The sequence below is a fragment of the Eimeria maxima genome, genomic scaffold, assembly GCF_000499605.1.
Source record: "Eimeria maxima Weybridge genomic scaffold, Emw_scaff961, whole genome shotgun sequence".
NCBI lineage: Eukaryota > Apicomplexa > Conoidasida > Eucoccidiorida > Eimeriidae > Eimeria > Eimeria maxima.
The window spans coordinates 1-13,688 of NW_013566892.1; the positions used below are offsets into that span (position 1 = coordinate 1).

A 13,688-nucleotide genomic window follows, 5' to 3' on the forward strand; every position below is an offset into this window, starting at 1 on the left:
ATATATATAATATATATATATATCCTATTCCTTGTCTCCTTGTGTCCCTTCTTACTGTCTCCTCCTGTCTCCTCCTGTCTCCTCTACACAACAAACTAAATAAACTAAATAAAATAAATAAAATAAATAAAATAAATAAAATAAATAAAATAAATAAAATAAATAAATAAATAAAATAAATAAAATAAATAAATAAATAAATAAATAAATAAATAAATAAATATGTTGTTGTATATGTATAGATATTATTATTAGATTGTCCCCTTGAGTATAAGAAAGGAGAGAGCCAGACAAGTATAGAGATAACAAGAGAGGAGGAATGGTGTATATTATTAGAGGAGGAGGAGAAGGAGATAAATAAATTAATAAATAATATAACTAAATATAATATAGATCTATTAATAACAGAGAAAGGTGTCTCTGATCTAGCTATACATTTCCTTAATAAGAAGGGTGTCTCCGTTATAAGGAGGATAAAAAAAACAGATAATAATCGTCTTAGTAGGGCAACAGGGGCAACAATTGTTAATAGACCTGAGGAAATTACACCACAAGATATAGGACATAATTGTAAATTATTCAAGATAGAAAAAATTGGTAGGTGTCTCCTTTTTTTTTTTCTTCTTTTTTTTCTTTTTTTTTTTGTCTCCTTTATTGTCTCCTTTTCTTTTTGTCTCCTTTATTGTCCCCTTTTTTTTTGTCTCCTTTATTGTCTCCTTATTTTTTTGTCTCCTTTTTATTGTCTCCTTTTTTTTTTGTCTCCTTTATTGTCTCCTTTTTTTTTGTCTCCTTTATTGTCACCTTTTTTTTTGTCTCCTTTTTATTGTCTCCTTTTTTTTTTGTCTCCTTTATTGTCTCCTTTTTTTTTTTGTCTCCTTTTTATTGTCTCCTTATAATACATCAATAAAAAGGTAATAAAAAGATATAACATATAATTGGTAAATATTTAATGTGGAGAACATAGGGAAGTGTCTCCTTTTTTTTTTGTCTCCTTTTTATTGTCTCCTTTTTTGTTTCCTTTTCTTCTTTATTTTTATTTGTCTCCTTTTTATTCTCTTTTTTTTGATGGGTTATAAGATATAATTGTAGGTAGAGGTGTCTCCTTTATGCATGCATATGCATGCACGCATATGCATGCATGCATGCATGTATACAGGTTAATGGGGCTTTTTTATGTGCATGCAGGAGATGAATATTATTCATTTTTCTTAGATTGTGAGGAAGGAAGCGCATGCACAATCTTATTAAGAGGAGGAAGCAAAGATGTACTTAATGAAGTTGAGCGGTAAATATAAATAAATAAATAAATTAATTAATTAATTAATTAATTAATTAATTAAATTAATTAATTAATTAATTTAATTAATTAATTAATTATTATATAATATATAAGATATATACCACAATAAATATCTCCTTTATTTTGTTTCTTCTTTCCTTTGTATGCATGCATACACACCTGCATGCATGCATATATTAATTAATTAATTAATTAATTAATTAATTAATTAATTAATTAATTAATTAATTTATTTATTTATTTATTTATGCGTTGCAGTAACCTACAAGATGCCTTATGTGTATCAAGGAATATACTATTAGAGGGGAAAGTTGTCCCTGGTGGAGGAGCAACAGAGATGGCACTTGCTGCTAGATTATTACATAAAGCTAAAAGTAAGATATTTTCATTTTGGGGCTGCATGCATGCATGCATGCATGCAGCCCCAAAATTTCATGCAAGGGCATGTATCTTTTTTTTATGTCTTTTCTTCCTGCATACATGCATGACATTAGTAACAAGAATAACAACAACAAGACATGCATATCTTTATATAATTAATTAATTAATTTATTTATTTATTTATTCTTTTTTTTTTGTCTTTATAGGTATAGATTCTGTACATCAATATGCCTATAGAGCAGTTGCTGCCTCTCTTGAGGTTATACCAAGAACATTAGCACAAAATTGCGGTGCTAATGTTGGTAAGTATATATGCATGCATGCATGCATGCGGATATGCATGCATGCATGCATGTAGATATGCATGCATGCATGCATGTGTGTGGGTTGGGTGAGGATGCATGCATGGGTATGCATGCATGCATGCATGCATGCATGCAGACATATAAATATATATATAATCTGCTACTGCCGCTGGTGCTGCTGCTACGGCTACTGCTGCTGCTGCTACGGCTACTGCTGCTGCTGCTGCTATGTCTGTTTGTGTATATATGCTGCAGTAAAAGTAATGACGGATCTGCGTGCTAGCCATAGCCGTATAGATTGTCCTATAGCTGCATGCATGGGTATAAATGGTAAAACAGGAGAAATAACAAACATGAGGGATCTAATGGTTTGGGACTGTCTTACTGTTAAACAACAAGTCTATAAAACTGCTATTGAAGCTGTAAGCATTCTATACATGCATGCATGCATGCATGCATGCATGCATGCATGCATGCATGCATGGGGCTGCATGCAGGTGCATGCATATGCGTGGATGGGGCTGCATGCAAATGCATGCAAATGCATATGTGCAAGTAGTTAGTTAGGTATATGCCTGTAGGATAGGAGTGTGAGGACTGGGTTGTTGTTGTTGCTCTTGCTGCTGCTGTTGCTGCTGCATCTGCTGCTGTTGCTGAATCTGTTGCTGTTGCATGCAGGCAGCAATGTTATTACGTATAGATGATGTATTATCTGGATTAAGGAAAGACACAAAGGGAGGAGAAGGAGGAGAAGGAGGAGCTGTTGAGGACATGGAGACATTTGGAGACTCTCGTGATGGTTGAGCTACTACTACTGCAGCAGCAGCAGCAGCAGCAGCAGCAACAGCAGCAGAAAAAGGTGCTGCTGCTGCTGTTGCTGCTGCTTATATAGAGGTATAAACAACCGATCAGCAGCAGCAGCAGCTGCTGCTGCTGCTGCAACAACAGCAATAGCTGATACAACACTAGCAGCAGCTGCTGCTGCTGCAGCATCAACAGCAGCCGCTGCAGCAGCAGGGAGATATTAACCCCACAGTAGCAGCAGCAGGCATAAGAACAACGGCAGCAAACAGCAGCAGCAGCTGCTGCTGCTGTTTGCTGCTGCTGCCGACGCCGCTCTTGCAACATTAGCAATTTGTGTTTTGTCTATACACTGTATACTAAAGGAGAGCAGCAGCAGCAAGCAGCAAGCTGCTGCTGCTGCAGCAGCAGCAGTATGCTGCAGCAGCAGCAGCATTTTCTTAGCTGTATCTGCAGCAACGCAAACTAACGGGCTTTGTTGCAGTGTCTGTCTCCTAATCATTTACCTGTCTCCTTTTAGTTATATAGCTGTCTCCTCCTATTTATTTAGCTGTCTCCTTTTATTTATTTATTTATTTATTTATTTATATTTATATTTATATTTATATTTATTAATTAATTAAAGAAAAAGATTATTATTGTTGTATTTAGGTGCATATACACCCCAATAATAACCCCATAGGGGAAGGAGCTAACGGGGGACAGTTACAGCCCCAAGCCCCAAGGATACATGCATGCATGCATGCAAATCTGCATACATGTATGCATGCATGCATGCATGCATGCATGCCGGACAAAGAGAAGGAAAAGAAGACAAACATGAAAAACAAGACCTCTATAGATTGAGGTGTATAGGCAGCAGCAGCTGCTGCTGCTGCTTACTTATTTGTTGCTACATTACCTGAATTGCTACTGCTGCACCTGCAGCAGCAGCAGCTGCTGCTGCTGCTGTTGCTGCTCCCTCTGCTGCAGCTGTTGCAGATAAGCGAAAGGGGAAGACACCTGCTGCCTTGCAAATCCCCACCGCCAGCAAAACCTTTTGCTGCTGCTGCTGCTGCACCTGCTACTGTTGTTGTTGCACCTGCTGCTGCTGCTGCTGTTGCTGCTGCTGCTGCTGCTGCTGCTGCATCAAGCGGATGAGGAGGAGGAGGGATTAGTCTTAAGTAGTGCAGCAATATCCTTAAGGGAGACATCTGAATAACAAGGAGAAGAAGGAGAAAAAAGAGACAGTGTCTCCGTTGCATAGTTGTATACAGCACCACTAAGAGGAGACAGGCACGAAGATAAAGGATGCTTATGTACACCATTCCTGCTGCTGCTGCTGCTGCTGCTGCTGCTGTTGCTGCTGTTGTTGTTGCTGCGACTCCAGTCTTCTTCGGGGTCCGTAGAAGAAGGATGGGGTAAATACTGCAATAAATAACACACACAGTGCATGCAGCACAGGACATGCTGCTGCTGCTGCTGCTGCCGCTGCTGCTCGTTGCTGCTTGTGTTGCTGCTGCTGCACGTTGCTGTTTGTGTTGCTGCTGCTGCTGCTGCTGCTGCTAAACCTTAGACCATCAGGCGTAAACCCTACTAAACCCTTAAAACCCTAAACCCTAAACCCTCAAAACACTAAACCCTAAACCCTAAACCCTAAATTCTTCCAAGGAATCCGAAGGAGACACCATCATGCCCGTATAACCCTAAACCCTAAACCCTAAACCCTAAATACTTACAAGGAACCCGAAGGAGACACCATCATGACCGTATAGATCAAGGAGGTCCCTTACTACCATCGTAAAGGGGAGACGTTGGAGACGATCCTCCTCTACTGTCTCCTTTTCTCCCTGTGTCTCCTTTTCTCCCTGTCTCTCCTTTTCTCCCTGTGTCTCCTTTTCTCCCTGTGTCTCCTTTTCTCCATCTGTCTCCTTTTCTCCATCTGTCTCCTTTTCTCCCTCTGTCTCCTTTTCTCCATCTGTCTCCTTATTTACCTCTGTCTCCTTACCTGTCTCCTCCTTATCTATCTCCTTGTTATCTGTCTCCTCCTTACCTGTCTCCTTTTCTGTCTCTTGTTTATCTACCTCTTGTTTATCTGTCTCTTTATGTGTCTCCTCTTTATCTTGTACTTCTTGCTGCTGCTGCTGCTGCTGCTGCTGCTGCTGCTGCTGCTGCTGCTGCTGCTGTCCCCTTTCCTCTGTAAGGAGACTAGGGTGTCTCCTTATTCTGCTAGTAGGACTACGATCGTCTCCTAAGGATTTATTAACAACATAAAGGCCTAATGCCTCCTCTGTTAGTCCCTCAGGTAGTATAATTGCTGCTGCTGGTATTTCTGCTGCTGCTGCTGCTGCTGCTGCTGGTGTTGGAGAGTCTCCTCCTCCTGCTGCTGCTGCTGAAGAGTCCCCTCCTGCTGCTGCTGTTGCTGCTGAAGAGTCTCCTCCTGCTGTTGCTGCTGAAGAGTCTCCTGCTGCTGCTGCTGCAGAGTCTCCTTCTGCTGCTGCTTCTGCTCCATTTATAGATTCTGCTTCTGCTGCAGTTGGAGAACTTGCTGCTGCTTCTGTTGCACCTGCTGCTACACCTGCTGCTGCTTCTGCTGCATTGTCTGCTGCACCTTCTGCATGCACACCAAGATCATTGTTGCCCTCCTTATGCTCTTCTTCTCCTGCTGCTGCTACTGCTGCAGCAGCAGCAGCAACTGCCTCACCGTCCTTATCCCCCTCAGCATTACTGATTGCTTGTGTCTCCTCTTGTTGTGTTACTGTCTCCTTTTCTCGTCCTTCTTTCTCCCTCTTTCCCTCTTCCTTCCCCCCTTCCTCCCCCTCTCCCTCTCCCTCTCCCTCTCCCTCTCCCTCTTCCTCTCTCTCTCCCTCTTCCTCTCTCTCTCCCTCTTCCTCTTGTTCTTCTTCGTCATCATAAGGAGGAGATTTAGTCCTTTTATGGACAATAAGGAGACGATTTTTTTTTAATATATTTATAATAGAAGAAATTAATTTATAAATAGTTAAATCAGGAGGAATATTTTGTATAATTAATCCCCCTATTGAGGGACCAGGCCATGGACAACTGTCTCCTTCTTTTCTATCTATACCTAGACCTAAATCTAATCGTAACTGTATATGCATGCAACCACAAATATATATACATACACAATAATAATAAATAATAAACTTAATTAACAATAAAACCTCTAAATCATATAAACCCTAAACCCTAGAAACCCTAGAAACCCTAGAAACCCTAGAAACCCTAGAAACCCTAGAAACCCTAAACCCTAAACCCTAGAAACACTAAACCCTAGAAAACATAAAAGCATAAATATACAAATATATACCATATATATTACAAACCCGAGGAAATAATATTTAAACAACAAAAGGGAAAATATATACTTTATATCCCAAACCCTAAACCCTAAACCCTAAACCCTAAACCCTAAATGAGTGTTTCTTACGGAGATGGTAGCGGATGCCATATTAAGAATAGGCTTTCTCTTAAAAAGGAGACAATGTTGATTAATATTTTTAATAAGTCTCTTATGCTGACTGCTGTCTCCTCTTATTGTTGCTGGTGCTGCTGCTCCTGCTGCTGCTGCTGCTGCTGCAGTTGCCTCAACAACAAAGTGTCCCCCTCTATACCCATTAAGTTGCTCAACTGCATCCCTCATAGGAAGAGAAGGAGACAGTCTCTTGAGTGTGGTCTCTGGTGTCTGTCTCTCTTGTGCCCAAGGGGAGACAGGTAATCTATTGAGTCTTGTTCCTGCTGCAGTTGCTGCATTTGCTGCAGTTGCTGCTGAATTAGAGGAAGAAGTATAAGAAGAAGAGGAGGAAGATAAACCAGCAGCAGGAGAAGCAGGTGCAGCAATAGATAAAGAAAAAAGAGACAATAATTTAGGCTGTCTCTCTATCTCCTTACGGCAATGAGGAAGAAGGAGACCCTGTATAAATTGAGCAACAGGTAACCGTCCCCTAGTAAAGGAGACAGTTTGTTGTCTCCTGGAGAAAGGAGACTTAAATACTTCTATAGGTAATAAGACTACTTGTGCAGCAAGTCTCTGTTGCAGCCATGCAACTACCTGTAGTGTATTCTTATTGTTGCTGCTGTTGCTGCTGATTAGGGCAGTACTGCTGCTGCTGCTGTTGTTGTTGTTGTTGTTGTGTCTGCTGCTGTTGTTCCTGCTGCTGCTGCTGCTGCTGCTTCTGCTGCTGCTTGCTGTTGTTGGTATATAGGCAGGAGACAGATGATGATAAGTGTCTCCTCTTATTAATGGATCATTAGCTGGATTATCTCCACCAAATACAAGCAACAATACATCCATGTGTCTCCTTTTGCTATGTTGTTGTCCCCTTAATAAATAATAGGCTAATGTCTCCACGAATTTATTATTTTTCTTAATAAAAGGAGACTTATAAAGGAGACCCTTTATTCCTTCCTTACTATGCTGCATTAGTCCCCCCCATGCTCCTCTTATTGTTGTACCTAGTATACCTAATCCAGTAACAACAGCAGCAGCAAGACCTAGCGAGGACAAGACACTACCTGCAATTATTCTTCCTTTATCATTAAAAGGAGAGGAGGAGGAAGAAGAAGAAGAAGAAGAAGGAGAAGAAGGAGAAGAAGGGGAAGAAAAAGAAGAAAATGATGATGAATAAGAAGAAGGAGACAAAAAGGAGACACTTTTTACTGTCTCCTTCTCTGGTGTCTCGTAGTACCGACCGTCTCCTGCAAAATATGCACCACTAGGGGACTGACCAAATACATTATCTACCCATTGCTCGCCACCACGAGCTAGGCCTGCTGCATACCTATAAAAAAAAAAAAAAAAAGGAGACACATAAAAGGAGACAGTTAAGGAGACACATTAAGGAGACACTTTATTTTAGCTAGCTGCATGCATCTGTTTACCTAGCTGCATGTCGTTAGCTAGCTATCATATTATAACTAGCAACACTTTATAGCTAACTGTCTAGCTAGCTGTCTAGCTAGCTATCTGTATTAAGCTAGCTGTATACCTAGCTAGCTAGCTAGGTAGCTAGCTAGCTAGATGGCTAGCTAGCTAGCTAGCTAGCTAGCTATAATAACTTACTTAAGATGTCCAGCAACATCAAAGGGCCCATTAGGTATTTTATCTGCAGGTACACCTAATCTAGCTAATCCTTCTCCCTTAGATAAGAGGAGAAGAGAAGAAAAAAAGAAGAAAAAAGAAGAAAGAAGGGCAGGTCCCTTCCATCTCTTATAAGGACGAAGTGTCTCCATGGAGACACGACGGAAAGAAGGAGACAAACTACGTAAGACTGTCTCTGTATACACATATATACACACATATACATATACATATACATATACACATATACATATATACATATACGTATATATGTATTTTTTATCTAAATCTATTTATTTATTTATTTATTTATTTATTTATTTATTTATTTATTTATTTATTTATTTATTTACTTCTTTAATTATTTACATATTTATAAGACAAAATGATACAAAAGGAGACAAAAGGAGACAGTAAAAGGAGACAAGAGGAGACAGGAGGAGGCAGGAGGAGACAGTAAAAGGAGACAGTAAAAGGGGACAGTAACAGGAGACAGTAGAAGGAGACAGGAGAACACAAAAGGAGGCAAAAGGAGACAAAAAGGAGACAAAAGGAGATAAAAGGAGACAAACGGAGACAAAAGGAGACAGGAGACAAAAGGAGACAGGAGGAGACAGGAGACAGGAGGAGAGAGGAGGAGAGAGGAGGAGACAGTAGACTAACCGAAGGGAACTTGTACAATGGCGGGTATTTGTGGGCATTTAATCCATACAACATCTCTGCTGGTTTGCTGCTGCTGCTGCTGCTGCTGCTGCTGTCTCTTTTGCTGCAGTTGTCTCTTAATTGTAGCCCAAGCAGGAGGTGTCTCTAATTCTGCTGCTGCTGCTGCAGCAGCAGCAAGATTATCTCCATCTTTGTCTCCAAGAACAATACCTGCTGCTGCTGCTGCTTCTTCTTCTTGCTGCTGCTGCTGCAGCAGCTGCTGCTGCAGGAAATACTCATCAATTATCCATTCCTCCCCTCTATTAGCAGCAGCAATGTGCTGCTGCGCAACAGAGCTAGGGGAGCTATACAGCATGCAGCCCCGTGCCTTATCTAGTTTGCTGCTGAGCTGCTGCTGCCATTCCTCCTTGGATAGATAACTGTCTCCGTACCCATTCTTAATAAGACTAAATAGTGTTACTGCCTCCCCTACCCTTGGGGGCCCCTTACCTTTATTTTGGGGGGCCCCCGAAGTATTAGTACCCTGTGGGGCCCCCCCACCATTATGGGGTTGGTGGTGGGGGGCCCCTCCCTGTCTCCTGTCTCCATTACCCTCCTCTCCTCTATTAACTCTTATATTACCATTAGGGGGACCACTACCACCTGCAGCAGCAGCAGCAACAGCAGCAGCTTTTGCTGCTGCTGTTGCACTTGCTGCATTAACACTAGCTGCTCTAGCGCTAGCTCTTGCACTAGCAGCAACAGCTGCTGCTGCTGCATTAGCAGCAGCATCAGCATCAGCAGCAGCAGCAGCAGCAGCAGCAGCAGGAGGCTCATCATCTTCTTCTGTCTCTACATGCAGGGTTAGATGAATAAGGAGACTGTCTCCTTTTAATGTTAATAAGGATGGATCTGCTGATGGATCCCATGAGGGGACATCTACTACTGAGGATAAGACGGAGACCTCCGCACGCCAAGGACCACGACGGTACTCTGCAGCAGCAGCAGCAGCAGCAGCAGCAGCAGCAGCAGCAGATGCAGCAGATGCAGAAGATGGAGGAGGAGATGGGGGAGGAGATAGAGGAGGAGATGCAGCAGCAGCAGGAGATATGTAACAACAGCAGATACAGCAGCAGATACAGCAACAGATACAGCAGCAGATACAGCAGCAGCAGCAACAGCAGCAACAGCAGCAGGAGCAGCAGGAGAAGGAGGAGAAGGAGGAGGAGACATACTAGTAATGAGTAGAGGCCATCCTTGGAATAATTGTAGAGGTTGTCCCTTTTCTATACAGACAAGTGTCCCCTTTAGTCCCTTAAGTATTGGTGTATGAGTACGTAAGGAATAAGGAGAAAATAAATTAGGGTTTAGGGGCTGGAGGGACAATAAGGAAGGTAAGGGTTTACCCCTATTTAATGCCTTATCTATATACTCTATAGAGGAAGCCAATGGATAAGGATCTAAGGACTCAACAGGACCAGAGTCCGATAGACGGACACGTAAAAACCAACGGCCTGCATGCAAAACCCTAAACCCTAAACCCTAAACCCTAAACCCTAAACCCTAAACCCTAAATTTTAAAACTTAAAAAAAATATACGGATCTAAAGACAAAAAAATAAAAAAGAAAGGAGACAAAAGGAGACAGAGGAAAGTCTATTATTATTATTATTATTATTATTATGAATAAATATTTTTTAGGGTTTAGGGTTTAGGGTTTAGGGTTTTTTAGGGTATTGGGTTTACCTGTAGTGCATGTCCAGCAATTATTTGCATGCAATTCAAGCCCCACATCTTTTTTTCTTTGTAGTACATAGGGATCCGATCCCCACAAAGAAAAAGTATTTTTTTTTATTATTTTTTTTGCCTTTAATTCGTCTAATTCTCCACGACTTAGACCTGCATATACACCGCAATAAAGGAGACACACTTATTATTATTTATATATACAAGGAAGAAAAGGAGACACTTTTATTATTCATATACAAGAAATAAAAGGAGACACTTTTATTATGTATACAAGAGAGAAAAGGAGACACTTTTATTATTTATATACAGGAAGGAAAAGGAGACACCATTATTTTATATATATTATATATATAGTGTATATACATATAATATAATGTATATGTATGTATATATACATTTCCTGTATATATAGTATATAATATATAAATATATAAAAGGAGACAAAAGGGAAAAATGGAAGGAAAAGAGAAAATAAAGCCCCGAAATTGCTGCATGCATTAATGCATGCAAAGATGCATGCATGCAGCAAGAGTAACAAGAGATAGATGCAAAGAAAAAGAGACAGATAAAAGGAGACAATTAAATAAAGAAGAAAGGAGACAGATAAATTAGACAAATAAATAAAAAGGAGACAAAAAAGGAGGCAAAAAAGGAGACAAAAAAGGAGACAAAAAAGGAGACAAAAAAGGAGACAGGAAGGAGACTCACCAAACATAACTACATTGCTTGGATTTACTTTAGGGACCTCAGCAGCAGCAGCATCAGCATCTTGCATGCCTAGCAGCAGCAGCAGCAGCAAGCATACTGTTGCTGCTGCTGCAACAATAGCAGCACGTGATGATGCTTTTCCTGCTGCTCCTGCTGCTCCTGCTGCCGTTGCTGCTGCTGCTGTACGCAGCCGTTTGTCCCTCCCATGGCTGGGCATGATGCGGAGACCCTCTTGGGGTGTATATACAGCTGCTTAGGGTAATAAAATAAGTCCCTGCTGCTGCTGCTGCTGTTGCTGCTGCTGCTGCTGCTGCTAATTAAGAAGGAGATAAACAAGAGGATAGATGCATTGTATATATTATATATTTATTTATTCTTTTTTCTTTTCTTTTCTTATTTATCTACGGTGTATATACACCGCAGAAGAAAACCCTAAAAAGAGCAGCAAAACCCTAAACCCTCATGCTGCTCTCTCTCGATACATACTAGGGATCGGATCCCCTTCTGCTGCTGCTGCTGCTGCTGCAGTTGTTGCTGCCGTTATTGTTGCTGCTGCTGCTTATGCATGCATGCATGCATATATTTTAATAAAATAAAACTACTTCTAGTGTATATACACCATAAGTATGCAAAAAAATATACAATAGGGGGGGCCCCCCCTGCCTATACACCCGGTGTATCTATAGATGGCCGGCGGTCAATCGATGGGGCCCCCAAGAGGGTACTCATTTATCTTCTTATTTATCTTCTTTTTTTTATACTATTTATATTTATATTTGTTATTATTCTTTTATTTTATTTATTCCTTTTAATACTCTTTTAGGCTATTAACGGTCCTGCTGCTGCTGCTGCTGCTGCTGCTGCTGCTGCTGCTCTCCAGCCTTCCAGGAAGCCACCCACCCATAACTCCAGCCATAAGTCTGCTGCTGGTGCTGCTGCTGTTGCTGCTGTAGTTGATTCTGCTGCTGTTAAATGTGCTGCTGCTGCTGCTAACTGCTTTGCTTCTGCTGCTAACACTGCTGCTGCTGCTGGTGCTGCTGCTAGAGCCTATGCTGGTGGACCTACCGATGCTTCTGTTGCTCTGTTGTTTGCTGCTGCTGCTGCTGCTGAATCTGCTGCTGCTACCTCTACTGTTACTTCCAGTTGGTACTTGCTGCTGCCGGTTTTATGTTATTCTCGCTGCTGCTGCTGCAGCAGCAGCAGCAGGTGTACGTGCGTAGATCGTAAGGTGTATTTACACCCAAAAGAAAGGAGATAGTATCATTGCCGTTATACCAGCAGCAGCAAGAGCAGTAGCAGCAGCAGCAAGAGCAGCAGCAGCAGCAGCAGCAGCAGCAAGAGGGCAATAAAAGTGTCTTATTGCGTTGATTAGTTTAAAAACACCTCAGGGAGGATAATTAATTGCATGCATGCAATTAATGCATGCATGCATTAATTGCATGCATTAATTACTGCATGCATGCATTAATTAATGCATGCATACATTAAGTGCATGCATGCATTAATTGCATGCATATAATTAATGCATTAATTGCATGCATTAATTGCATGCATTAATTAAATGCATGCATTAAAACAAATAGAAGAAAAGAATTGAGGTGTACGTACACCCCAATGCAGCCTACTAGGCGCACTTGTTCTTGTTGCTGTTGTTGCTGTTGTTGTTGTATAAGGAAGTGTTGTTGCTCTCCTCCTGTTGCTGGTGTTGCTGCTCTTGTTGCTGCTGTTCTTGCTGCTGCTGCTGCTGCTCTTGCTGCTGCTGCTGCTGCTGCTCTTGCTGCTGCTGCTGCTGCTGCTCTTGCTGCTGCTGCTGCTGCTGCTGCTGCTGCTTATTGCCTATCTAAAAAATATGAATTGTAACTAATAGCTTGCTATTACCTCATAAAGCGCATGCAAAAGCATGCATGCACACTTATGGGGCTGGATACACCATACAGCACCTGTATGCATGCAGCAGATGCATGCATGCAGCAGATGCATGCATGCATCTGCTGTTAGTTACCAATCATATATAATACTTTATAGGCACACCAAAGCCGCAACAGCAGCAACAGCAGCAGCAGCAGCAGCAGCAACGACTAAACTACCTACTAAAAGAAAGACACTCCTAGCATAATAAACAATAATAATAATAATAATTATTATTATTATTATTTATTATTATTATTATCTTTTTGTTCTTCTTTTTCTTCTTTTTTTTCTTCTTTACGGTGTATAAGGGGACAAACAAGACCTCTTTCTTCCCCATTAATAAGGGGGGCCCCCTTGTACATACACCGGAGAATTAGAGGGGACTAACAGTCCTTTCTTCCCCATCAATAAGGGGGCCCCCTCCTTGTATTTTACCTCTTTTCCCTGCATAAGGATTATTATTAGATATCCCTCCTCCTGGGTACCCATCAGGGGCCCCTCCATCATATTTATCCTCCCTTTTTTCCTGCTGCTGCTGCCCTTGCTGCTGCTGCTGCTGCTGCTGCTGCTGCGTATCCGTTGTATCTATATTAAGACGAGTTAAGAAATCTACTCCTCCCTCTTGTTGCATCTTTGCTCTTAATTTACCTACGCCCTCTAATGCTATTTTTACGTACTCCTCTGTACGACGAGCCTGTATATATACATACATAAATATATATAATATATTATATATGCTGCTGTTCTTGCTGCTGCTGATGGTATGGGTGGTGGTGGTGCTGCTGCTGTTTCTCTTGTGGGGGGGGGTGCTT

The 13,688-nt window shown here is 41.3% G+C and overlaps 3 protein-coding genes across 3 annotated transcripts; 1 reads left to right on the forward strand and 2 right to left on the reverse strand.

The window, feature by feature from the left end:
* Positions 1-1,160: 1,160 nt before the first annotated feature.
* EMWEY_00046410 (TCP-1/cpn60 family chaperonin, putative) lies at positions 1,161-2,790 on the forward strand (the record flags this gene model as incomplete). The annotated part of the gene is made up of 5 exons (XM_013483116.1): positions 1,161-1,285; positions 1,589-1,674; positions 1,888-1,983; positions 2,242-2,408; positions 2,665-2,790. The coding sequence occupies 5 exons, from the start codon at positions 1,161-1,163 to the stop codon at positions 2,788-2,790; spliced, it is 600 nt and encodes a 199-aa protein (XP_013338570.1).
* A 1,291-nt stretch (positions 2,791-4,081) lies between these two features.
* On the reverse strand, positions 4,082-11,182 carry EMWEY_00046420 (hypothetical protein, conserved; the record flags this gene model as incomplete). The annotated part of the gene is made up of 9 exons (XM_013483117.1): positions 4,082-4,194; positions 4,535-5,876; positions 6,218-6,555; positions 7,480-7,568; positions 7,850-8,063; positions 8,531-9,502; positions 9,916-10,023; positions 10,255-10,407; positions 10,966-11,182. 9 exons carry the CDS (start codon positions 11,180-11,182, stop codon positions 4,082-4,084), a joined length of 3,546 nt encoding a protein of 1,181 aa, XP_013338571.1.
* A 2,067-nt stretch (positions 11,183-13,249) lies between these two features.
* Positions 13,250-13,570, reverse strand: EMWEY_00046430 (hypothetical protein, conserved; the record flags this gene model as incomplete). Its single annotated transcript, XM_013483118.1, has 1 exon — positions 13,250-13,570. A coding segment is annotated over one exon (321 nt), but the record flags the coding sequence as incomplete, so codon positions are not given.
* Positions 13,571-13,688: the final 118 nt, after the last annotated feature.